Below are 26,978 nucleotides of genomic sequence, written 5' to 3'. Positions count from 1 at the left end.
TGGCAACCAACCTTACCACCCTGGGCGCCGGTGGCATGGCAATCAACCTTACCACCCTGGGCGCCGGTGGCATGGCAACCAACCTTACCACCCTGGGCGCCGGTGGCATGGCAACCAGCCTTACCACCCTGGGCGCCGGTGGCATGGCAACCAACCTTACCACCATGAGCGCCGGTGGCATGGCAACCAACCTTACCACCCTGGGCGCCGGTGGCATGGCAACCAGCCTTACCACCCTGGGCGCCGGTGGCATGGCAACCAACCTTACCACCATGAGCACCGGTGGCATGGCAACCAGCCTTACCACCCTGGGCGCCGGTGGCATGGCAACCAACCTTATCACCATGGGCGCCGGTGGCATGGCAACCAACCTTACCACCCTGGGCGCCGGTGGCATGGCAACCAACCTTACCACCCTGGGCGCCGGTGGCATGGCAACCAACCTTACCACCATGGGCGCCGGTGGCATGGCAACCAACCTTATCACCATGGGCGCCGGTGGCATGGCAACCAACCTTATCACCCTGGGCACCAGTGGCATGGCAACCAACCTTATCACCATGGGCGCCGGTGGCATGGCAACCAACCTTATCACCCTGGGCACCGGTGGCATGGCAACCAACGTTATCACCCTGGGCACCGGTGGCATGGCAACCAACCTTATCACCCTGGGCGCCGGTGGCATGGCAACCAACCTTATCACCCTGGGCGCCGGTGGCATGGCAACCAACCTTATCACCATGGGCGCCGGTGGCATGGCAACCAACCTTATCACCATGGGCGCCGGTGGCATGGCAACCAACCTTATCACCATGGGCGCCGGTGGCATGGCAACCAACCTTATCACCCTGGGCGCCGGTGGCATGGCAACCAACCTTATCACCCTGGGCACCGGTGGCATGGCAACCAACGTTATTACCCTGTCTGATTCTGCTGGCTGAGGTCACCTGACGCCTTGGGAGCCACACCAGGCAACAGCATACATCAACTGCAGTCTTCTTCTTCTCCTTCTTCTTTTTTCCAGAGCTGAGGACAGAACCCAGGGCGGTGCACTTGCCAGGCAAGGGCTCTTCCACTGAGCTAAATCCCCAACCCCAACTGCATTCTTCTAAATGCAGGATTCCAAAACCGAACTAAAAAGTGGATTAAGAGAACTGCAAGCCTAAGATGAGGAACAAGAACGAGTCATAGGAAAAACTTTCTGCATGTTCTTATCATGGTATATCAAGTAGCTATGAGGATCCTGGATGAGTATCACAGAGAAAAGATAGCAAAACAGAGCTATGCTGCGTGTGTGTGTGTGTGTGTGTGTGTGTGTGTGTGTGTGTGTGTGTGCGCGCGCGCGCGCGCACAAGTGTACATTGGTGCATTGGTACTGAAGCTTGAACTCAGGTCCTCATACTCTCACTTGACTTTTTCTCCTCAAGCCTGATGCTCTCTGTCACTTGAGCCACAGCTCCACTTCCAGCTTTCTGGAGATAAGAGTCTATCAATTTTCTTCCCTGGGTTGGCTTCAAACCACGATCCTCAGATCTCAGCCTCCTAAATCCTTAGGATTACAGGCGTGAGTCACCACAACCTAGCCTCTGTGCATTGTAAAGTAAGATAGGCCTTTAATCGTGGTGGGGAAAATTAGAACAAATGAACTCAACTCTTCTTCCTACTGAGAACATGTGAGCCCCCCCCCCCCATAATGGTCCGACTGGGAAAACTTCACAAGCTTCGTTAGCAACATGATTTAGAGGAAGCGTCACTGACTGTGACTGCTTCTCCACCTCCTGCCTGGTCTGGCCTCCTACGACCTGGCTCCTTCCTCTTTCTGGGTCCTCCACCTCCTCCGACTCCTGCCTGCCCCCCAGCTGGTGCTGAACTGCTCCGCACAGATCATCAAGGTCCCTCAAGAGCAGCCAGGGACAATCTTGCACTGACTAGAGAGCCAGGGTTTTTCTTCAGGAAAACAAGCCTTTCTTTGTTTTCTTGTGTTTTCTTCTGCTTCTTTTTCCTTAACTGCTCCATTTTGGCTTTTAATGTATCCAACTATTAACTTAAGCTTCCATTTAAAAGTCATTATTGTAATAGTCCCAGTGGGTTCTCCCACAGCCACAGAGTGGCTGCTAGAAATCATGGCTCCAAGTGCAGTACTGTCCACAAGAGAAATTAGGGAGGATGTACCAGCTGGGGAGCAGGAGGCAAGGCTACCTGTCCAAGACCCACCACTCACAAGCTGGGTGACCTTGCGCGGAGCACGACTAACTTCAGACTAAGATCTCTATCATAGCACAAAAAACAAAACAACAACAACAACAAAAACACAGTCATCTATTCAGAGGCAGCAGCAGCCTCTTAAAGACCAGCCTGAGAAGTGACAGGCCCTGGGGGCAGCAATCGACTGGTTCTCTGGGGCCACCCCAGAAGATCCTATGTACAGAAGGTAAACCCCAGAGGTGGGCATCCCAAAAACCCTCAGCAAGTGCCTCCTCCAGAGGCAGGGCTCCCATCTCAGGAGGAAGGAAGTGGAAACAGCTGAGGGTAGAAGCCAGCATCCATCCCAGGTGACCCAGGTGCCGGGACCCTTCTGAAGGACTCGAGGATGACAGTGGGTGGAGGGGGAGGAGCAAACAGTGCCATGGCCAGCTCCACCACTGGGTGATGGAGATGGAAGAGCAGACAGGGCAACTGCCCAGGATAAGCCAGTCTAACTGCAGAAAGGGACTAAAAAACATTCCCGCTGCCTCCAGTACCCACACACTGGCCAGTGATAACTCAGCCAACAGCGAAGAGAGATAACTTATTCCAGCTACAAGCCCTCTCTAAGGAACCCCTTAGCACATGGAACTTCCCAGAACAGCAGTCAGCATGCTTTCCTCACAAGTCTGTCAACGGTAAAGAAAGCCTTCATCAGCATATACGGGAAGTTTCCTTGGCTTCCCTTTGGACATAAGGACATCCTAAGGCCCCCAAATAAATGCACATCATCAACTTCAGCTGAATTTGCTTCTCAAGTCCAAGTGCACACAGAAAGTCCACAAATTAGTCTACTTCCATCAACAAGTCTGCATTAACTTCCTAAATACAAACTCATCACAGGAGAGCAATAGCTGTCCCACAGCACCACTGGAGGCCAGCTGTCCTGCTTTCTCGGTACAGGTGAGCCTCGGTGCCATCCACTCTGATTTCCAATGCTTGCTGAAAGGACTTAGCAGACATGGTCTTCAATAACCCAAAATGGTTCTGAGAGTCAAGAGCAATGGAACGCACGCAACCCACAAATATGTGAGTTTCAGATGGACAATGACTCTTGGTACACGTGAACAGGGGAGGCCTGCAAAAGGAGGCCACACGCGACTGCCCAGTATGGGATGGCCTGGCCCCATTTCCACTGCTCATTGCCCAGTGACTCTAGGCTGTGGTTGCATTTTGATGGGAATTAGCTCAATGTGAACTTGTAGGGGTCCAAGAACCTTATGTAGGTCAACTGTTCACACACCAAAAAGTATCATTCGGATACATAGGACAAATATGATCACGATTCCAAGATCAGAGAACCAAGTCAGACTGTAAATGTGAATGTTATCGGGAAATCAGAAACGACTGTGAAATGTAAGAGAGGAATGTGAAAGAATCCCAAAATCATGTTACGCTGTCCAGACAAAAGCCAGCGTGGTGAGGACCTGTGTAAGCATTTAGACGCACTGCCCACACCCTGTGGGGGACTCATCTTGATTCACCTCCTTTCATCTACTGTCTACTCAGACATCTGTACAGTATCTGTGCCAACCACAAGACACCTGAGTCAGGCAGGGGCTAATTCTGTAAGATCCAGTGACCGACGTGCCCCCACCACGCTGGGCACAGCCCCTGACCTCTAACTTAACTCACAGCCACACTGGGGCTTACCTGTCACAAGCCACAAGCCACACCACACCCAAACCATCACCTGAAGCCCTGAAGCAGCCAGCCCTTACCAGGCATGATGATCTCCGGGAAGCCCGTCTTGCGAGCCACGGCAGTGGTCCTGTCCACCAGATGAGGAAACTCCTTCCGAATCTGATGTACATCTCCAGGAAGCAACTTCAATGTTACCCACAAACCTGGAAGGACAGAAGGCTCCTGGTCACATTGTATCTTAAGACAGTTCCAGAAGTTTTCACAAAAGCAATTTTGGAAAAGGAACAACTTCGAATTTATGTTCAACATCAGAGCTGAAACATACAGCCAGAAGCCCAGGCAAAAGGCACCTGGTAAGGGAATGAGCTGCTGGGGTTAGCCGGGAAACAGACCTTGCCCAGGGGGGAGGAACAGATAGAGGGGTCCACACAGAGCGTCTGCACAGCCCTTTTGAGCTGACAGACATTCAGGCTGCATCAGAAGGTGGCGTTTATCTGGGATAGACAAAGAGACTGACATTCTCCTGTATGCCCGGAAAGCAAATGGCAAGGAGGAGTCAGCGGTGAATAGTTTTCTTCAAGAACACAGGGGGTCTCATGCTGCCAAAGCACAGCACCCTGCCTAGGTGAGCAGCAGAACGTGGAGGGTTGTGCCAGAGACAGCGCAGCCCACAGAGCGAACCCTCCATGCTACATCAACAGAGCAGGCCTGCTGAGACTCACTTCTTCCCTCCTAGTAAGGAAAAGAAGACACGGAAGACTTCCTGGAGCAAGTGTGGTGTGGTGAATGCAGTGCCCCCAGGCCAGGAGGCCAGGGAGCAGAGGCCACAGGCTCTGTGGGTGGATTAGCACGTGGGCTCAGCTCTCAGGGGACGGGACAAAGCACACGCCTGCAATGAATGCATCAAGGGCAGGAGACAAAGCGAGCGCCCGGCGGGGCCAGCTGCACTCAAGCACAATGGCTCTGCTCGCGTGCAAAGAGTGCCAGTGTTGTCTGGCACGTGGCAGCCAGGGCCTCGGGGCCCGGCCTGCTCCGCACAGCTCGGTGAACATGTCACAGCGTCTGTGCCGGGCTGTGTCTGCGTGTGCCTGCATACATCCGTGTGTTCGTGTGGCTTTGTGTGTTACTGTGCATGTTCCTATGTGCTTCTGTGTATGAACACAGGTGTGTCTACATAGATGGCTGTATCTCTGTGTCTGCAGACGTGTGCAGCTAGTCACATTCTGGATGCTTCCAAAGAGCAATGGGCCTATCTCTCCTATTGCTTAGCTCAGCACCCTGCAGTCTGGTGAAGGAAAAATAAGATAAATATCCAAAGCCTTGTCCACCATAGCTTGTATTCTAAGTGGGCCTGGAAGCCGTTCCACGGACACACGCAGAGCCCCAGGCCAGCTGCCCACTGGCTTCACCCCGGAGTCCAGCTCGCGGTCCTGGAACAGCTCTCCTGGAGAATCTGTCCCCTTACAAAGATGAGCATCACTTGTGATTGAGAAAAAAATCACAGATGACTCCTCATCCTGCGAGTTGGGGAAATCCCATCCTGCTATGAGAAAGCCTCCTAGCTCCTATGTACCTACTATGTGCCAGGCCCTCCCTGCACACTGAATACACGGATGGGAGCTTGCTGTTCCCACACCAGACTTAGGATCATCATAGGAACCCCATGCTAACTCCCAGTCCCTTGGAGACACGCACACGTGGAAGAGCTGTCCTGAAGGGCACAGTGGGCTCATCCCCACATACGCCCTCCTCTGAGCACACGAGGGCGGGGGCCTGCGGGACACAAGAAATGAAACTCCAGTGGCTGCATCAGGAGGCTGTCAGGAACCAGGACCCACCTGAGAGGAGGGGGGAGGTCCCCAAGGAGGGCTTAGGAGTGAGGCCCAGGTCTGCCCCCGACACCACGTGGCAGCACGGGAGCAGTCAGTGGGAATGGACAGGGAGAGCCGTGCAGCAGCCCCAGGGGAATCTACACTCAACTGTGAGGAGGGTGGACAAGAATCCAACCTTCGGGTTAACATGCAGAACTGGAAGAAAGGCCGGGGAAGGAGGGAGACTCTCAGAGAGGGTTCCTATTGGAATGCACCAGGGCAGGGGAAAAGAAGAGGGTCCTGCAGTATGTATAAAAGCTTTCCTTCCCTCCACCCCCTCTTTCTCTGTCCTCTCTCTCTCCTCTCTCTCCCTCTCTCTCTTCTGTCTCTCTCTCCTCTCTCTCCTCTCTGTCCCTCTCCTCTCTCCCCCCTCTCTCCTCTCTCTCCTTTCTCTCCCTCTCTCTCTCTTCTCCCTCTCTCTCCTCTCTCTCTCTCTCTCTCTGGTATGAATCAAAGTCCTCTCTCTCTCCTTTCTCTCCCTCTCTCTCTCCTCTCTCCCTCTCTCCCCCTCTCTCCTCTCTCTCTCCTTTCTCTCCCTCTCTCTCTCTCTCCTCTCTCTCTCTCTCTGGTGTGAACCAAAGTTCTCTCTCTCTCTCTGGTGTGAACCAAAGTTCTCTCTCTCCTCTCTCTCTCTCTCTGGTGTGAACCAAAGTTCTCTCCCCCCCCTCTCTAAGTTCACACCAGGAAGGAGAAGCCAGAGAAATGAGAGAAGGGCTGGAAGGGAGGCGTCCATGCGGCCCAGGTGCCAGCTGCTCCCACAGGAAAGGGAGTTTGGAGCAGGCCAGGCACTGAGCACTCAAGATGCCACCCAAGCCTTAGCAGGAGCCACCTTGGCGCAGGGCAGGGCAGACAAGGTGAGAGAAGGAAAAGAGGCTCTCAGGATCTGCACTTCAAGTGCTGGCCAAGAAAGTGAGTGGCTCAGCACGCCACGCATCCCTCACTAGATCCATCTCCTCGCCCAGACAAGGGGCCCCTTTTTCTAGTTCACACGCAGCAGCAGCTGAGTGGAGGTCTGGCCACGGCCTCCCCCTGTCTCCTGGCTCTGCGTAGTTGTTAATAACTGAAAATCCTGTCCTCTCTTTCCTGACAAAGACCAGCTCACTCAAATATCTGCATTCTTTAACTGGAATATTAGTGACAGCATCCATTGTGCTACAACACAATTTAAATATAGAGACTAAATTTTCCTGATGACAATGAGTTTAAAACATTCTCCTCACAGGAGAAAATGAGACCAATTTTCTCCAAAGAACGTAAGTAGGTTTCTAGGTGACATCTGCTTAGCTAGAACATCTAAAAACAAAAAGGCTGGGTGCTCGTGACATCACAAACACAGAAGGGGTCACGGGGCTGCGGGCTCACGGCCCCCGTCGATACCCATGTACCTGCAGCTCACAAGTGAGAATCATTTGGATCAACTATAAAAGACTTACAAGACTGAGAGATGGATCCTCAGCACTGAAAACTAAATGACGAGGCACACATCGCAGCAAGGTAACTAGTACGTACAAACCTAGAATAGGAATAGGCCAAGGTTTGGGGCAAATGCAGATAGACAGGCAGAGTACTTCCTCCCGCTCTTCAGCCCAGGTGTTTTCCAATGGCCAAGCAAGCATTGGCACAAGCCTGACTAGTGAGGACGGGAAAGCTGGAGCCCCAGGGAAGCCTGCAACAGCCCCTAGTAATTGCAACCCAAACTCCAGGGTCCTATCTTCCATCGCTTCCTGTGGAATGGCCTGGATTCTGCTCCGGCAGGAGCCATGAACTAAGGTTCAGGATGGAGGCAGAACTGGTTAGGGATATTGCCCAGGGCACTGTGAGTCAGTGACCGGAATCTACTCCCCCTTCCCAGGAGTCCAAGGCACCAGCTGGGCACTGGTGTCATCATGTTCCAGAGCATAGCTGTGCCTCTGACAGAGGCAGACTTCTGTCCTCCCCTGGGGGTAGTGTCCTGCTGGCCTGACACAGTCCCCTTCTGCTTGTTTATAAACCCACATTCGCTAAAACTCTGACATTGCAAGAGCAACCCAAATCCATGCAGTGGGGGGGGGGGGGGGGGGGGGGGGGGAGTGTCTGTTCCAGGGCTGAAGGGCCGGCTAGGGCCCTGGCTCACTGGCTCTCAGCCTGGAGAATGGCACCAATATAAACTCAGACCTGAGGCCACCAGGTAGCCAGGGACGGCTGAATTTAGAAGAGGACGGGGCCTGTGTGGGTTTACATGTGCTCTGTGATCGAGCCCATCCCAGGGACTCAGTGCTTAGATGGCTATGCTGCTATTGCTGGCCTAGGAAGGGGGTGGTTTATACCAGCTAAGGGTCCCTACAGAGCCCTTGGAGGGCCCATTGTCCAGAATAGTCTTCCAACTCAATTAGTACTCTCCTGAGGACAAAGGGGGAATGGATGGAGAGGTGGTTTGAGGAAAGCCTGGGGACTGGGATCGGGGGCTGGTAAGTGGGTTTTCCTAGACCTCACAAGCCAGGCTAGCATCAAAGCTCTGAAGCTGACTCCCCTTGGTTGGGCAGGAGGGGGCCTCCATCATCAGTTGTTTTCTGGCAGCCTCCTGGCCAGCCCCGTGCCAGGCCTGGGGTGAATGATCCATTAGTTCTGCCTGTGGAAGGTCAGCTGCTGAGAACTTGTCAGTGTGGGATTGAAAACAATGAAGGTGTCAGATTGGGAGTGGGAGGGGAGAAAGCCTGTCCATGACAGAACGGCAGAGAAGCCACCTTCCTGAGAGACAGAGGGACAAATCAGAAGCCAGCAGGGCAGTGATTAGCACACCTCACGGTGAGGACAGACAGGGACAGAGGCACGTGCTGGGGACCGGATGGGAGGAGCTATGGCTGCAGAGTGAGCAGGGGACGGGAGCAGGCAAGCTACAAACGGCCAGGAGAAAAGGAGCCTCGCATAAGCTGTCTGGAGCTGTAGAACGGTCCCTTGGAACAGGGCACAAACCATGTCTCATCTGCCCAAAAGACACTTCCTGTAGGATCCCAAGCTGCTATACCCCACTCTGTCCCTTTCACCAGGAAGCCCGGGGGGGGGGGGGGTGGCCCGTCACCCTGGTCCCTAATAGCAGTTAGTTCTATCCCAGAGGGGTAACGAGAGAGAAGGGAGAACTGGTAGGTGGCAGATACAGAATATGGCAGATAACATGTGGCCCACCAGAGATCCAATCGTGTCTTGTTCAGTCTGCAGCTGTCCCTGCAGCCCAAGCTGCCTCTCAGTAACCCTTACAAAGGCAATCAGTGAGGAAGCCACACTTGCTGTCCACAGGGGACCACTGTGACACACCCTCCCCGCGGTGGCTGCCACCCACATCCGACTGAAAGTCCAGCCGGCCAGCCAGCCAGCCATCACCCCCCAAGGTTCATGTGCGTGCATGCACACACACACACACACATACACACACACACACAGCACAGTACGTACCCTGCCCCTTGTGGTTGACTTCTTTGGCAGCGATGACTTTGTTTATAACAGTCTGAAGGAAGTCATTCTCCCCTGCCACCCTGGGTGAAAAACGGGATGACATGTTGAGCGGCTTGTGTCGAATGGCTTCATCCAACGCGAGCCTGGAGGGCACGGGACAACCAAGACCACAGGAGACAAAGGGCACAGAGACCCAGGGGTCACAGTAACAGGGGGACACAGGGGAGCATCGCCGCGAGTGCGAGAGCGTCGTCATGAGTCAACGCACGACAGAGGGCAGGATAGGTAACAAGAGAAACAGGGAAAAGCATCGATCAGGAAAATGAGAGACGTCAGGCCTTCGGGGTCCCCCATTCCCAGGAAACATGCACACTGGGCCTCTACTCCCTTTGCTACTGGAAGGGGTGGTCGGGAAGTATGGTGGTTCAACTGTGTCTTATTCCAAGGCACGGTTATGGTCATTTCTCCTACATCGGTAGTCCTGAACAAGCAGAGGACAAGGAGCAGGTTCTGAAGGGAAAAGGGAACCGAAGACCCCTACCCATCCCCTAAAACCACCTCTGAAACTCAACAGCTGGGGGAAGTTTGGAGCTTTGCCCTCTAGGTCTGTGAGGGGTTTAGAAGGACACGTGGGAGGGGCCGCCATGGTGGGGACGCTGAAAACAGGACACCAACTGGGGTGTAAACCCGCACGGTTGTCAGCACCCCTGAGCCAGGAGCCTCCTTAGATGTTGGCTGCGTAAGTGACCGACTCCAACCAGGCCACACGTGCCAAGAGACACGGCATGTGGTGCCATGGCTCACAAAAGGGGAAAAGAAGGAAATACCCATGGTGCACGTTAAGTTGAAAATGAATTCTGGACACAATGGCAGAGATAACCATTGCATCACTCAAGGGAACTGAGGGCTGTACTTCACCCACTTAAAGAGAAAGACAGAGACAGAGACAGAGAAAAATAGAGATGCGCTGAGCTTTCGTTCCTAAAACAAGCCCTGTGGGATAATACATCAGTTTTAATGGAGCAAAAATGGTTTCATTAGGCCGACATCTCCCAAGAATGGCTCTGTGGCTTAGGCTGCCATTAGAAATGAGCTGCTCTCTGTGCTTCCAACACTGAAAACATCAATCTGCGTAGGAGACCTCCGTTATAGAGCAAGAGTCACAGCTTACGTAAGTGATGAGCGTGTAACATTTTTTAAAGGGGACGATCACTAAAAGATAGAAAGACACAAAGGAGATCCCAAAGACCTTGTGCCAGGACTCATAGAAACCATATATCTAAACTGGTAACTTCCTTACCTAAAGCTTTGGGTGATTGTTTATTATTTTCCCCTTGAGTTTTCATAGAGAGAAAACAACAGATAAAGTCAACTTAATGGCACATTGGGGCAGAAACCTTGAAGTCTAATATATAATATAGCATTAGGAACAGCTTTGGTTCTTATGGACAAGAAACAATAAAGTATGATCATTTTACAAGGATGTATTTTATTTATTACCTCCATGTCTGCCCATGTTCCAAAACGATGTTCCCTTTATTGGCTGAAGAAGCTTCCAGAACCTGCAGAACTGTGTTCCTTTTCCTAACTACCTTCACTGGGTACAATTCCAACACAACATCACCCACCACAGTGTTCCAGTGATGGAGATGGTTGTAGGTGCTTTGTCCAGCGCTGTAGCCACCTACACCATGGGGAACTGAACACTTCTGGGGTCGTGGAAGAGCTAAGTTGTTTATCCTGTTCAATTTGAGTTGATGTAAATAACTACATGGGATAGTGGTTAACATACTGGATAAACAAAAACAAGTCAAAAGCTATCAACAGCCTTTGTCTCCTGTTTTGTGTGGTTATATCTGCATACATATATGTATACTTACATACATATAAATATATTATATAAATATAACTCAACCCTGGCTTTAGGCTAGGTGATGCAGGGTTTAATGGTATTCTCTTGTCAAGAAAATTACAAAGTCTTCTACAAAGCTACACAGAAAGCCTAGGGCACTGCTGCCCACATGAGCTGCCCGCAGAGCAAGCCCGCGGTGCTCTCTACACACAGGTGGTGTCACACTCAGGCCTCGGGGGCAGTCACTAAGAAAGTGTGAAGGACATGCCATGTCCTCTTCCCTACACCTCCCAAAACAGGTGCTTCCCACACCAGCCTCCCGCAGCCCCTCCACCCCATAAACAACGTAAACATTCTAAAATACCATGGTTTCAAGCCTGCAATCCTTTCAATAAAAACAAAAAGGAAGAGAAGGCAAGAACACAGACCGCCATGACAGGCCACGTGGCTAGGCCACAGCAGCCCGTGGAGTTTATCCCTCCAAACCCTCAGAGCCGGGAGAAGCCGCCTCTCTGCCATCGCCATCCGCTTCCTGAGGGAGCAGTGTTCCCGAGGCTGCCGAGGACCGGCATGCAGGCGGCCACACGTGCGCCAAAGACCAGGAAAAAACAGAAAACCCTCCAACGTCCCCATGGGGTCTAGCTTCAAATCAAAGCATCGATTCCACAAATCTTCCCCCAGGGCTTTTCCTGAGTCTTTTGTCCTTTAAAGAAGACTATGGGTCAGAAGTAGACAAAGACTAAAAAATGACAAGCACATATATGGTCCACTCTGAGTGAAAAACCACGACAGAAAAATTCCGCAGTGTAAATTAGAAGCTTTAAAGTATTATTTCTTGCTCTAACCAAAGAACTCATTATTTTGTTTGGCTTCTGTTCTCAAAGCGGCAAACCCTGTATGATGAATTTGAAAGTATTGTATTTTGAAAATGTGAATTGCTGCTACGATAAATCAATTATGTACAGCAACATTTAAAGTTAGATCAGAATTGTAATTCTTGTTCTGAGACAGTAGGTAACTCAGTGAACACAGTGAAATCCACCCCCAGGACCAGGACTCTAACAGACACCAAAAAATTCTATTAGCTGTGGCAGTGACTAGACAGATTTCTCATTAGGGTAATGAATCCCTCCTTGAGCTCCATGTAGAAACTTCATTACAAGGATGATTACAGGTAGAACTTCCACATTCATTCTATCTGGTTAGGACTTGGACCGCTCCATACTTACGGCTGGAAGGGAATGAAATGCTGTTTATCTTCATCGTCTACTTTTCCATTTATTATATCAGTTACATCCATCACTGGGAACAAGAAAAGAACAGAGATGGGTTTTGCTTAAATGCTACAATCATATGAAGTCAACAAACAAACAAACAAAAGGAATTCAGGGTCCTCTTCTAGCCAACCACCGTGGGTTATGTAGAGGAATTTTCTTCAAGTCTAAATGATTTCTCTGTTTGAAGACAAACTCAGTCAACGGAGAACGCTGAGCCCCATGGAGTTGGAGCTGCAGTCAGCATCACACCGAGAAAGTTCCTTTGCCATCCCCTAGCCACGACTCTGTGCTGTGAAACCCCACAGACAATCTTGGGAAGAAGAAAATATAATCCAGCCACGGGCGCCTAAACCTGGGCCTGTGTGACTGTACTGATCTCATTCACTTAAGCCTAACTAAGGTCCACAGCCACGTATCACAAGCAGCAACACTCCAATCAGAAGACACCAAGCAAGTAGCCCTAATTTACCAAGGACCCCTCTCCCCTGCCACCCCACACAGGTGTCTGTTGAGGAATATGGGGGGTGTCATTCAACGTTGGCCCTTGGTCACTTGCAGTGCATCAGAGGAATCTGAAGCTCACAGACAGGAATTGACAAATACCCCGAAGCCACAGGGCTGAAAGGCCTCGGTGCCCAGCTCTGGATCACTAGGTTAGCTCAGGCAGGCGCTGCAGGGACTGGGCTCCCTAACATCCCAGAGAAACTCTTACATCCCTGATAGTATTCAGGTCCCCCCCCCCCCCCCCAGCTACTTCCTACCTTCTGGACAAAACATCTTTTACCCTGGGCTATCACAAACATAGCAAGAAAACCCAAGCCTAGCTCCGAGAGGACTGGGAATGACCTCGGACTCTGTGTCTTTCCCAGCCCACCTCACCTGGCCAAAGGTGAGAGCGCCCAAGTTCTTCCCCAGTGACAAGCGCCGTGTACTGAAAATGTGGACGAATGTCATTCCTGCACCACGACCCCTGTCCAAGGAGAGACCCCAAAAGAGGGCAAGCCCCTACAGGGCAAGACAGGATGGCTATGTCCCCTGCTCGGTGTGGAATGAGATGGGTCATGGCCCCCAGTGAACTGGTGGGACCAGAGACCGGAGAATATACCAGTGTGCTCAGAAACATCCATGTCCAAGAATCCAAAGTGAAGGAAAACCATGGGAAACGGTCGACCACCAGACAATGGGGTGGAGCGCAGGTCCGACCCTGGTCAGATGCCTGCCCAGCACTGGGCACTCATGGGGGTGGCTGGCTCCACATCCAGCCCCTACCTGTTGCTAAGGGACTCACACACGCAGGCATGCACGTAACCACTAGTGTAGAAGCATGGAATCGTGCTGGCTTTCACAGGATGCCACCCAAGTGACTGCAGCCAGGACAAAGTCAGCCTGAACCTGGCGCTCCTCTACCCCAGACTGTCTCGACGGCTCATGGTGGGTCTCCTCTCATATCACGCTCGCTTGCGGAATCACCAGCATGAACCCCGGCTATTGATGGGACTCAGTAACTGTGTGTAGGAAGGCAGCAAGTAGGCCTGAAACACAGCCTCAGTTCAAGCACCCACAATGCTGGCCCGCTTTCATCCTGCAAATAACAACCATGCCACAGGCCCAGCCCTGCCCAGCACGAGGCCCGTACACATCACCTCTGATGTCAGAAGACACAAGGGACTCATGAGAACCGCCTCCCAACCAAGGCAGCCAAGTGTCCACATCCAGGTGGAAGACTGTCAAATCCAGTCGCAGATAGCACGATGGTGTGTGGGAGTGAGAGTGGGTGGGCTAGAAAACAACCACGCAGCGTGTGTGGGGAAGAGGAAGGTGGCAGGCGGGGGACAGAGCCAATGGGGAGGTGATGAGGCTCAGCTCAAGCCCTGGTGAAAGATGCATCCCCACAACGTAGTAACAGCATCTGGGCGTGGAGCAAGTGAGCATGAGGACCACAGCTCCCCCATCACAGCGATGAGACTCTGTGGCCAGCAGAGGGGGATGCTTCCGCTCCAGGGCCCTCACGCCACACTTCCGGCACCACACAGACTAGAGAAGTAATGACACAGCCACAGACTCTGCTCCTCCAAACCCTAACCCCTGAATCAACTTAACAAAACCAGATGTCCATGAGACATTCAGTTTTTAGAAACTAAATGGTACATGGCTTCTATGACTGAACGGTGCATCTGAAAATGGTTAAAATGGCAAAGAAAAAGAGACCGAAGAGACAGGAAAAAAAAAATCAACCAACCTTACTAAGCTACAGTTGTTAAATTACATACCACAAACACAGAAAAACAATTAGAAATATACCAGACTCATCACAGGGTACAGCCCTGGCTATGTAGACTTAGGAATGATTTATTAACAATCTTTCTCCCATAAAATGTCCAGTATTGAATGTACATTATCAAAAGGCTTAGGAGAAAGGAAGGTGATTGTAATCGGAGGGTTTGGGGTTTTGCTGCTGCTGTTGTTGGTTGGTTGGGAGGGAGGGTGTCACTGTACTTGGGTTTGCACTCCGGGTTTTGTAGGCATTCTACCACTTGAGCCATACCTCCGGTCCTTTTTGCTTTTGTGATTTTTCTCATCAGGTCCCACTATTTTAACCAGGCCCAGCTAGACTGGGAGCTTCCCGCAGTATTGGGATGTCAGCCCAACACTACTGCCCACAGCTACTGGTTGAGATGGGAGCCTTTTAACCTGGGGTGGCTTGAGACCAAAATCCTCTCAATCGGAGCCTTCTGGGTAGCTGGGATTACAAGCATGAGTCACAGTGCCTGGCTTTGACTTTTTTTTTTTTCAATAAGACTAAAACTGATAAGTTTAAAGATCCATGAATATTTTTCTCATTTTAAGGAACTGGGCTCTGTTGACCTAGACAAGCAAGAATCATTCTGAAGAAAGCCTCAAAATTAAATTTGCATGTGGAAATTGGAGCTGCATACAAATAGGTAGAATAAAGTAGAAAATGCCTCTCTCCTTCCTCTGGCAGGAACGGAAGGGGGCCTGTGGCAGGAGGGGCCCGTGTGGGAGGGGCTCATGTGGCAGGTGGGGTTCTGTGCAGATACACTCTGAGCTACAGAAGGGGAACATCCCCTGGGTACAGTGCTACCGACACATAACGGGCAGGCTTGGGTAGCATTTTGGGATTGGATAAATCTGCTTAGCAAAAATCACGAGGAAATGCTCCCCCGCTGTGTCCCAGGGTGACTTCCATTCGGAAACTGGACACTGAATGAGCAGAAAGTTCAAGCTCTTACTTTAGTGCACACCACTGAGTGGGTCTCACACAGCAGACGTCTGAAGTCACGGGGGGGGGGGGGAGAGGACCCCGCCATGGGGCCCAGGATGAACTGAGGCTCCGGCTTCCTCAGGCGCTGAAGAGCCAAGAGAGCAAACAATGGCAAGGTAGCTATGACCAGGAGCAGAGGTCACTGCCCAGAGGACCTGGGAGAGGCCTTCATGTGACCAGGCCTGGGATGTCCAATGGCAGAGAGCAGAGGCAGGGGTGGGGTGGGGGGAGTGGGGGTGGGGAAGGGGGACTGAAGTTATGAAGTGAGGCTCTCATGCCAGGCCGTGCAGGGAGCTGTGAGAGTCAGGAGAGCTAAGACCGTATCCAGAACAGACAACCAGCAACCTACAGAGTACTGGGTACCAGGACATGAGACAGAAGAAGAAGACAAAGAAAGACAAATCCAAGCCGGGCGCTGGTGGCTCACGCCTGTAATCCTAGCTACTCAGGAGGCTGAGATCTGAGGATCGCGGTTCAAAGCCAGCCCGAGCAGGAGAGACCGTGAGACTCCTATCTCCAATAAACCACCAGAAAACCGGAAGTGGCGCTGTAGCTCAAGTGGTAGAGCGCTCGCCTTGAGCTGAAGAGCTGAGGGACAACGCCCAGGCCCAGAGTTCAAGCCCCACGACCGACCCAAAAAAAAAAAAAAAAAAGACAAATCCAGAGGAGCCAGCAGTGGAAAAGTGGTTGTAGAGACCAGGAGTTAGGACACGGCCGGCCTCACGGACAGAGACCAAAGCCCCAGGGAGTAAACAGAAGCCAGAGTGCCCGCTGACTCCAGAAACAAAGTACTAAGTCAGGGCCATCAGCACTGCCCCACAGCATAGCCTAGGCCAGAGTTTCTGGATTTCTAGACAAGTCCAGGAGCCAAGAGGCTCTGACCCAACGCCAGCTCAGCCAGCAAATATGGGCACAGTCTGAGCCTTCATGGGTGACAGTGGCATGCACAGGAATGCGACCATCATCACCCCTGCCACGCCCCTGTGCCATCATTCCCTGGGAACATTAAAACTGAACTGAAGAATACTGGGGGTGGGGGAACCCCATTTTAATCAAAAAGAGAGGGAAACTGACAGCCTTTCGCCAAAAGCTCATCTTCACTTTAACAACTCCAACGACAATGGCGCTCACAGGAATTTAACAACAGTGTGATCTCTCCAGTAATCTAATAACCAGAGGACCACGCACCACGCTGGCATGCGGAACAGCTCAGGGATCCTGTCAAAGACGTCTCTGATTACTTCAGGAAACCTAATACGGCTGTGCCTAAAATAAAACATTTCCTTCAAACTACCCTGCAGATGAGAGAGGGAGAGAACAGAAAATTTCTGCAGAAAATACAGGTGTCTCAACTACCTACAGGGACTTACAGGTTCTGAAAAGTGGAGGAGCAGCTATAAAGCGGGAATTCCAGTCACCGTGAGTGGAAATGTGACTATGCGCGCTGGTGCAAGGCCGAAGGAACCCCACAGCGGAACCCCAGCCTCCACATTTCACTCACAGCCGGGGAAATCATAGAACGGCCCATTAGACGGCAGCAGCAGTTAGATGGAAGCAGCGTGGAGCAGCCTGCTTCTCTCGCTTATGACGCCCACATCACTGAACCACACGAAGTGGTTATCGTTGATTTAAATGACTGGATGCGTTTTTGCTTAAAGTCCACAGGAGCATGGGGGATTTGCAGGGCAGTGGAATGACTTCTGTGCGGAGAGGAGGACACAGGGCAGGATTCGCTGTCCCAAACCGACAGAGAAGCACAATGCTGAGCATGACCACGAGCGCAGCCTGTGTCCTCTGAAAGATGGGGACCGGAATGCCTGCTGAAATGAGAGTTCCCGTGGGAGGGGACCCTCAACCCTGCCCGGCTACAAGTCCGGCACAGGGATATGAGAACTGTCCAGATCTAAAACTGTTCTGAACACAGTCTATGTAGAAGAGAGAGACAAAAGCCTAAGTTCTGAGCTTCTGAGAAGCTCTCATCATTGTGCAGGCAAAATATAAAGAATTTCCCCAACCAGCCAGGCACTGATGGCTCACACCTGTAATCCTAGCAACTCAGGAGGCTGATATGTGAGAAGTGTGGTTTGAAGCCAGTCCAGGCAGGAAAGTCTGAGCAGAAGACTCTTATCTCCAATTAACTATCAGAAAACTGGAAGTGGAGCTATGGCTTAAGTGGTAGAGTGCTAGCCTTCAGCAAAAAAAAGCTCAGGAACAGCGCCCAGGTCCTGAATCCAAGCTCCATGTCTGACAAAAAAAAAAGCCAGGAGTAGTGGCAGATGCCTGTAAGCCCAGCACTCAGGAGGCTGAGGCAGGAAGATCATGAGTTCAAGGCTAGCCAGAACTACATAGCAAGACCTTGTCTCTAAAACAAAAAACAGAAGGAACTGTGTACATGTATGTCTCAAAAAAAAAAATCTAAGTAAGGACAAAGAGGACAAGATGGCAAAATCCCACAGTAACTATAAAACAGTGAGGAAAATGTTGGCCCAAATTATGAAAAAAGGAATGACACTGAGATGGTCAGCCAGTGACCAGTGTCTGGGGACACTTCTCCTTCATCACGAGATCTGACCAGGATCACACTTTGCTTTTGCTTCCACCAAAGATAACCAGGCAGATACAAAGGAGGAAAAGCCTACATTGGGCTCATTGTGCTCTCTCTCTCCACCACCCTCATCCTTTGATGGGTCTACACCATTCCCATCCAAATCAATCGCCAAGTCCAGTAAGCCTGAAACCCTCCGATGCCTGGCTTCCCTGGAAGCTGAGGGAAATGGGCCACAGCCTCTCCCAAGAAAAAATGAAATCTCCTTTCAAACCAAACATTCCTCGAAAGCTCTTCGACCCAAAGCCTCCTGAGTTTAGTAGGTCAGCTTGAAACTATCCAGGAAAAAAAAAACGAATACACTTCTTTTTTCTCCCCACCATCAAAGCTTAAATCAAAGCTGCCCACGGTGGAAAATACAAGAACAGCTCTTACTCCCGGTGCAGGTGGTGACCTGGCACCCTAAGGAAAAGAAGGAAATAGATTACCAGCCACGCCAAAAGGTCGCCGCAGGCCCGAGGTCAGTTTCCGAGTGTTGCTGTCCCTCAGCTCCATGCGACCCACTCGGACAATCTGACAGACAAAACTAATCTTCTCCCTCTTCAGGTCTTTGCTTCCAAGGTCCTAGAAATAGTCATTTCCATAAATTATGATGGAGAACCATTACTCAAGGTGAATGCAAGCAGAAAGGAGGGGGAAGACCTGGGCTGGGAGTCTTCTCTCAATCAGGACTGCAGCATTTTGATGCTTGTCAAAGGAAAAAAGGAACCTAAGTGAATTGAGATATAAGTCTAAGGGACACGCTGTAATAGAGAAAATCTTTGTCACGGTAGTATTTTTGAGGGGAAGCACAGTACTAGGGTTTGAACTTAAGGCCAAGCGCTTGCTAGATAGGATCTTCGCGCTTGCTAGATAGGATCTTCGCAACATGAGCCACACGCCCAGCCTTCTCTGCTTTTGTTATATTTTGGATAAACTCTCACATTTATGCCTTGGACTCTAATCCTCCTACTTATGTTTCCTACTTAACTGGGATGTCAGGTACAACATACTTAGCCTTTTTTTTTTTTTTTGTCAGTTGTAGGGCTTGAACTCTGGGCTTGGGCACTGTCCCTCAGCAATTCAGCTCAAGACAAGCACTCTACCTCTTTAGCCATAGTGGCACTTCTGGTTTTCTGGTGGTTTATTGGAGATAAGAGTCTCATGGACTTTCCTGCCTAGACTGGCTTTGAACCATGATCCTCAGATCTCAGCTTTCTGAGTAGCTTGGATCACAGGTGTTAGCTACCGGTACCCAGCTAACATACTTAGCTTTACTGACTGAGATGAGGTCTTGCAAAGTTTTTTCCCAGACTGGCCTTGAACTGCAATCCTCCCGATGTGAACCTTCAGCTAGGATTACAGGCATGTGCTGCCATACCTGGCTTAGTCACAGGGACTGTTAAATTTAGCTAGAGACTCCAACTTCCATATAGCTAAGAGTAACCTATGCTGCAAGGTTCTGAGGTCCATGCACCAGTGAAGAAAAAAATCAGAGAAAAAGCTCACTTAACATAGCCTTTAGAGAGATGAACAATACAACTAGTCCTGGAGCGTGCACTTACCGTAAAGACAGCTCTCAAATTATGCAGTCTGTCTATGTCCTTGGGTAACCCTGAACTCGACCAGCGAACAAGGTAGTTTTCACTGGAAAAAGGAAGAAGTAAAAGCCAATTAATTTTCCAAATATAACAGGGTCTTAAATGCACATGTACATGACCTTATAATTAATACCATGGAGATCTACTGTAACCACATTTATAAACTGTGAGTGTATAAACAGCAACAATGTCGAATAGACTAATTCCCTCATGAGCAAATACTGCACACACACACCTTGGCAGGGTTCCATTGAGATTCTTCAGTTATGATTGTAAGGGAACTATTTGCGAACTGTATTTCGATGTTTACAATTTGAAAAGCCTTGTCAATTTAGAATGATAAGAGCATAAAATTCAATACAATGTATATTTAATTCAGAACATAAAACAAACCAAATACAATGCAAATACTGTATCCTACATCAGAAAGATATAAAGTCCTTATCAGAAGTGGGAATGAATTCACCCAGTTATTCTGTCTCAGACCTACACTGAGGTTTTAATCGTTGAATAATACAAGAGTAGACACTTGAGTCTTAACTCATATCGACTCTTGCAGACTTCGCATACACTTTAATTAGAATGTCTCCAGCTGGACAAAGAGGACCCTACCAGAACAATGGGTTGCTGCGTTTTCACTCTGCAGATATTAATGATGAGTCCATAGGTGGCAAGCACCCTTCCAGACTCTATTCCAGCCAGTCGGCTTGGAGAAACATAGCAGTCACAGAAACAACATTCAAAAGTTAGGAAAAGGTGACCTTCTGGTGAATATGGAAATACAAAGTCTTATACAGACACACATAAAACTAAGGATTGCTTCCACCTCCAGCTCACCCCGTAAAATATCACAGGGTGTTCCAGGAACTACTGGAATCCAACAACCTTTAAACAGCAACACAGCTGTAAGAAGGCATACTCCACCCAGAGCCCAACCAGCTACCATGCTGGCCAGAAACAGCCCCTCAAGCTGAAGCCTGCCTTCCCAGCACTATCAGTCCAAGTGGACGTATGGATGGTTCTGGTGCCATTTGCTTAAATCTAATCAGACTCCAAAACTGTGACCGAGGAAGTCACACACCTGATGAACTTGGACTCTGTAGGGTCGTAGAGAGACATGAGGACCTCGGCATCTTCTCCGATCTTACAAACCACATTCTTGAGGTTGACAAACAGGGCCAGAGAAGGGGTGGCCGCGAACTTGGCTTGTCTGTTAATATCCAGGTTCTGCTTCTGAGACTACATGGAAAAAAAACAAAGTCCACATGAGCAGCACTGCCCCTGGGCAAAGGTTCACAGCTAGCCGGCCACTCTCACTGGTGCGGTGTCTCTGCAATCCCCACCACACATTCCCAAACCACACATCCACCACACTGAAAACACAGCACCCTAGGCCGGGGTCGCAGTGCTGTGTACCAGCTAGTGCTGAGTATCCTCGGGGTCACAGAACTGCAGGGAGCAGGAAGGTGACCACAGGAGGAATAGCTTTTTGTAGTTTGGGGGGACCCTCAGAATAAATGACCCACAGACATCGTTGTCTCATTCTTCATCATATCCTTCACATATACCAGATGCCTGATAAGTGCACGTTAAATTAAAAGATGGTTCAGGCAATTCTTAGAGTCAGCCCTGAAGGACAGAGAAGATGAAAAGCTGAGACATGTTCCCTGCCCTCCCCTTGCTTACTCTAGGTTGCCCACTTTCCGCTGTCAGCGAGGAGAGGCTGACCATGGCCTTGTCTCCCACTCAACAGAGGACTACAGAGGTGAGCGTCACTGAGAGCTCGCTGCGTGCATCTCCTCAGGAAGGGAATCCCCTCGCCTCCCTGCTTGCCGCTGTCCCTTCCCAGGCTATCACGGGATGCACTCTGTGTACTTCTCCCATTCATGCAGATTCTGGGCTCCCTGAGAAGTGCAGTCCACATGCACACGGCCTACAACAGAGGGGCCAGCATACTTTTTCTTCTTGCAATCGTTCCTCCACTTGCTTAGAAGCTACTTTGTGGGCCCGGAAGAGACTAATGGTGCTTGTTAGTTCTGGATCCAAAATATTCCCATCTTCATCGCGCACCACAAGGTCCAAGTCAAGAATTCTAGAACAACAAGAATTCACAACTTCAGGGTTACAAACAACACCAGGACAATTTCAGCCCCAGCCACTGAACAGATGAAAATATCTCAAAAAGTGTGGTTTTCAATAACTCAACACATGTTGTCGCATTTGGGAATTAAAAGAGCAAATGTCTCAGTTTTTAGTTCCATTGCAATAGTGACTTTGTCAATCAATAAGAAGTCAAGCCAAGGCACTGGGCATGAGAACAGTAGAAAGGACCGAAAGACAAAGCACATTACACTGTACACCCATACAAAACCTGTGTACGTCACTATATATCTATGTTGTCATAATCACATCCAAACTCGTGGAAGAGGACAGCTATGTTGCCTGAGAGCCGAGGCTCACACCTGTAGTCCTGGCTATGCAAGACTCTGAGATCTGCAGATCACAGTTAGAAGCCAGGCCGAGCAAAAAAGTCTGTGAGACCTCTTATCTTTAATGAACTACCAAAAAGTCAGATGTGGAAGTATGGCTCAAGTGGAAGAACATCAACCTTGAGCAAAAGAGCTAAAGATCAGCACCTAGGCCAGGAGTTCATGCCCCAATACAGGCACAAGAAAGAAAAAAAAAAAAGATGGCAGCTGTCATATCGTGGTTGGGTTGAGGAAAGAGAGGAGGAGGAAGAGTTGGCACAAAGACACAAATACCCACACATAAACTCCACACCACTGTCTGGTAGGAATCTCAACAAAACTTCCCTTCTGCCTAGTGTCCGTGCCAAAACCTACATGGAGCCACCAGAAGACTTACAATAAAGATGTTCCATTGTGTTTGAGCAGGGAACATATGGATGTTATTCACAATTACATTAAGCAACTTCCTGGCCAGATGGCTGAATGCAGTGGCCAACTTAAAATACAAGCAACATCTGGCTAATAAGTCTGTCCATACTACATCTAGAACTATTTTTTTTGGCAAAAGTCTCTCTAATTCCCAAATCCAGTACAATTATTATCTGATATTTTTAACCCAACCTTTTATTTAAAAAAATAAGTAAAAGGAATTATACAAAATGAAGAAATCAAAATTTCTGCCAGGGTGGGGTACTCTGATTTTCTTTTTAGTAGAACAAGTAGATCTTAGAGCAGGAAATTAACCAGAGGCAGCTGATACCCTGCCCAGCCCTTGGGATTATATTTCTACTACTAACAAATCTATAGGAGCAAGGTCTTTTTTCAAAACCATATGACACAAGAAAGTCCTTCAGAAAAATAAACTGCAGTCCAAAGATGTCTTTAACAGTTACCAGCTTAGGAGGAGAGTTGAATCCAACAATAAACATTCCATCACAAGCTAACCTTACATTTCTCTTGCTGACACACAGCTTAAAGCTAGAGGTGAGACTCAAAAGCAGGTCAGCTATGTTTCTTTTTTACCGTTAGGCTGGCACAGCACCATCTGGAAGGTAACTGCAACTGCTTCACTTTTCCAACCAGAGCTGCAGCAGCCTGAGGGTAAACAGACTTGGAACCAGAAAGAGGCCTGAGGTCATTGAGGGCGCTCTGTGAGCGTGGCCAGGGCTCTATGGGCAGGGTCAGCATTGGTGTGGATGTGGCAGTACTATGTGGGCAAGTCAGTACCCTGGGTGGATGAGCGCTCTGTGGGCATGGCCAGGGCTCTGTGGGCAGGGTCAGCACTGGTGTGGTTGGGGTCAGAGCAGGGGTGCATCCCAGCATCCCGTATCCTAAAGCCTTTCCAAGTGATTCAGATGTAGATGTGCCCAGATCATGTCTAAGTTTACCTTAGCATTGTTCAGCCAGGGCTGGGCACCAGATGAACTGTATAAGGCTTCCAAAATCATTTGGTCCAACTCTACCACCTACAGTAAATCTAGAGGTGTTTTTCATGGCTACATAAATTAATAATAATTGAATCATAATAATAATGTAAATTTTGAAAGACAAGCCAGGAATTTTCAGGGAAAAAATGTGCCAGTCCTGCAAGAACAACAAAATAAACGGAGACTGGACGCGCCTAGACACATCTTCGTTCTGGTTACAGACCTGACAGAATTGGGGTCAGAGAGGGTCTCCTGCCCACATGGAGCAGGCCCTGGGGGGCAGGGGTAACTGTCTATGCCGGCATTCAAGGGGAGCTGGCTGGCGCCTGCCTTGGGTGGGAGCACTTGCCTGAGCTAGCTTCTTAGAATTTGAACGTGGCCGAGCTGTGCATCTGTTTGTAGAGTCCGGCACAACTACCCAGAGGACAAGTTTCATGGTGACCTGTCTTGGGACTCAGAACTGGGGGAGTCCCTGGGAAGAACCCTAGTTCTGAGTACTGCACACTTGGACTAAGGGCAAGTACTACCACATGCGGAAAAGGAAAGAAGCTCCTTGTGGGGAGCTGCCCCGCCCCAACCTGAGGGAGAGGGGGACACCCCACCCTGGGGAGAAAGAGAGCTCAGGTTTATAGGGCGATTCGACAGTGCCCTGAATTTCAGAACGCAGCGGACAACACCTCACCCCTTTCTAAGTGGAAACATGCCTCTGTTTTGATGTTAGAAATTTGATTTTTTGATGAAATGCAATTGTGGTGTCCTCAGGCTTCTGCCTGCTATTATGCTGGGTAATTTAAGCATGAAATCATCTTTAAGTAAACAAACCTGTTTCCATAATCGATTTTGGCTGTAACCTTCTTCTTCAGCTCTTTGAGCTCATCCTGGGGCAGAGTTCCAGACAGAATCTGTGACCTCCACTCGATGAGGTCGTAGATCATGTGACGGACACTTCGAAACATTTCCCTGTTATCTTGCTAGACAAGAAGGGAAACAAAGGTCATGGAAAAGTTTCTCGTGTAAAATGTTGGATTGTAACCCCTTTGAACTACTACTTAAAGACAATAAAAAATATAATTTTAAAAAATTAAACAGCATTGTGAAGATCACACTGAACAGATACTTCTTTTAATATATATAATATATACACTATACCATGAGATTTGGTTAGTGTCAAGTTAAAAATTGATTTTAGCTGGATAAGGTGGCTTGTACCTATTAATGCCATCTACTTCGAGTTGAAGACAGGAGGATCATAGTTCAAGGTCAGCCCAAGCAAAAAAAAAAACAAAAAAAAAAACAACCTAGTGAGAACTATTTCAAATAGAAGCCAGATGTGGTACATGCCTGAAATATTAGCTAAATGAGAGGAAGAGGTAAGAATATCTCAGTCTGAGTTGGGCCCAGTGCAAAAGCCTGATAACCTATCCAAAACACAACTGACATAAATATATACCAAAAAACAAACTTTAAGAGAAAAAGGCATGTAGGGGCCAGTGCTCTAGAGGTAGAGCATTTGCCCAACAAGTACAAAGCTCTGAATTAAAATTCTAGTACTGCTAAAAAAAAATTAAAATTAATATAACTCAGACTGATTTTAGCAGGAAATAGAGCACATTATATAAAATTTGATTCTAATGAAGCAATCAAACATTAAAAATAAGAAGAAGAAGTAAAGCACCACCCTCAAGATGTCAGGGGACATTCCCAAGTATACAGCACTGAATCAAGGGGTTGAATGCCTTTGTTCTCTGCCATTGGGTTATGATCAAGCGTCCTGTCTGTTCTTATCAGTGTAATATCCCATCTTCCTCCATCTGAGGACAATTTATGAAATGGATTTTTGGAGTAAGGAGATGGAATAGGAACTTGTCTGCTCATTGAAACTACTAACCTGGTTCCTCTGGAAACCAAAGCCCGCGGGGGACTTGAAGAAAAAAGAACAGGAAGAAGAGGAGGAGGAAGAGAAGGAAGAGGGAAGGAGGGAGAGAGGGATGGAAGGAAGCATAGCAGAGCTCAGGTAAGACTCAAGCGTGACCTTGCACATCTATCATCAGTCAAGGAATAGGCAACACTTCAAGCTCCCTGTGTGTTGGTATCAGCTGCAAGCCCTCCCTTCTTGCTCATTCCTTCTGCCATTCTTCAGAAGCCCCCACACCTGGACCCTCCAGCACCGTGGGGCCTGCACTCTGGCCTGGCTGTCAGCAAAGTCTCACAGGGAGCCATCACACAATGGCTGCCTGTGTGTCCTCTGGCCCACACAGCTGAACAGGGCCTGTGCAAGGCCTGGTCTGGAGCCCCCTCCCCTTCTTTGCCAAAGGAAGATGCACACAAGAAAGACAGCAGACTCACACTTCTTCCCACCCAATCTATATTCTGAAGGGATTCATGGTGCTAAGGAAAAAAACAGCTTTGCAATGGGAGTGGCACTATTCACCAATTAGGGACTCCCTATACAGCCTTTTCATGAAGAGAAATCCAGGTGGAACCTAACTGGGGAACATTTGATTTGCTATGGTCCCGGTAAAAAAAATAGAACATGGCCATCATCATTTGTTTTTTGTTTTGTTTTGTCTTGAGGGTATTTATTTATTTATAGCAGTACTGGGGTTTGAACTCGGGACTGTGATATTGCTAGAGAGGTGCTTTATCACTTGAGCCATGACCCCAGGGCTTTATATTTTGCTTATTAAGTAAAGTCTTGTTAGGCCAGCCTGGACTACAATCCTCCTATTTATCCTCCACAAAGTAGCTGGCACAACATTGCATGGCCATGCTCAGCTGTTTCTATTGAGGAGACTCCTGAACTTTTTTGTTAAGGCTGGTCTAGAACCACAATCTTCCTGACCTCAGTTTCCCCAAGGATTTTAGAGGTAAGCCATCGTGCCAAGTTGTTATTTCTGTTTAAAAAAAAAAAAATGTACTGCCTGAATCTGCTGCTCTTGGATTTGAAAACTGATCAAGACTCCTTTTTCTTCTAGGACTTGCTAAGAGCCTTGCCACCCATTCATCACACGGCACCTGGCAAGGTGTTTTACCTCCCATGTGGTGTTCATTATAACACCCTAATTTTGATTTCTTAAATAAAAACCAGAGAATCAAGTTTAATGATCTACTGCAACATTATGTTCTTTTCCCTCTTCTTTTTTTTAATTTTTTTTTTTTTTTAATTCAGGTCTTGGGTTTGAACTCAAGGCATAGGCAGTGTTCCTGAGCTTTTGTGGTCAAGGCTAGCACTCTACAACTTAAACAAGCAGCTCCACCTCCAGCTTGTTGGTGGTTAACGGAGATGAAAAGTCTGCAG

The 26,978-nt window shown here is 49.1% G+C and overlaps 1 protein-coding gene and 1 pseudogene across 1 annotated transcript in view; one reads left to right on the top strand and one right to left on the bottom strand.

Moving 5' to 3' along the window:
- Positions 1–26,978, bottom strand: part of Dock1 (dedicator of cytokinesis 1) — a 439,069-nt gene that overhangs the window by 356,532 nt on the left and 55,559 nt on the right. The window contains exons 6-13 of the mRNA XM_042701327.1: positions 24,503–24,651; positions 21,742–21,877; positions 20,867–21,024; positions 19,750–19,831; positions 18,634–18,769; positions 12,270–12,342; positions 9,189–9,268; positions 3,966–4,091 (exon numbers count right to left, since the gene is read on the bottom strand). Coding sequence (XP_042557261.1) covers positions 3,966–4,091; positions 9,189–9,268; positions 12,270–12,342; positions 18,634–18,769; positions 19,750–19,831; positions 20,867–21,024; positions 21,742–21,877; positions 24,503–24,651 — 940 coding nt within the window. The remainder of the gene's footprint in view (positions 1–3,965; positions 4,092–9,188; positions 9,269–12,269; positions 12,343–18,633; positions 18,770–19,749; positions 19,832–20,866; positions 21,025–21,741; positions 21,878–24,502; positions 24,652–26,978) is intronic.
- On the top strand, positions 25,417–25,589 carry LOC122126888 (annotated as a pseudogene).

This window comes from Dipodomys spectabilis, unplaced genomic scaffold (genome assembly GCF_019054845.1).
Source record: "Dipodomys spectabilis isolate Male_0828 unplaced genomic scaffold, ASM1905484v1 ptg000289l, whole genome shotgun sequence".
Taxonomy (NCBI): Eukaryota; Metazoa; Chordata; class Mammalia; order Rodentia; family Heteromyidae; genus Dipodomys; species Dipodomys spectabilis.
This window is presented reverse-complemented; position numbering and strand designations above follow the sequence as displayed.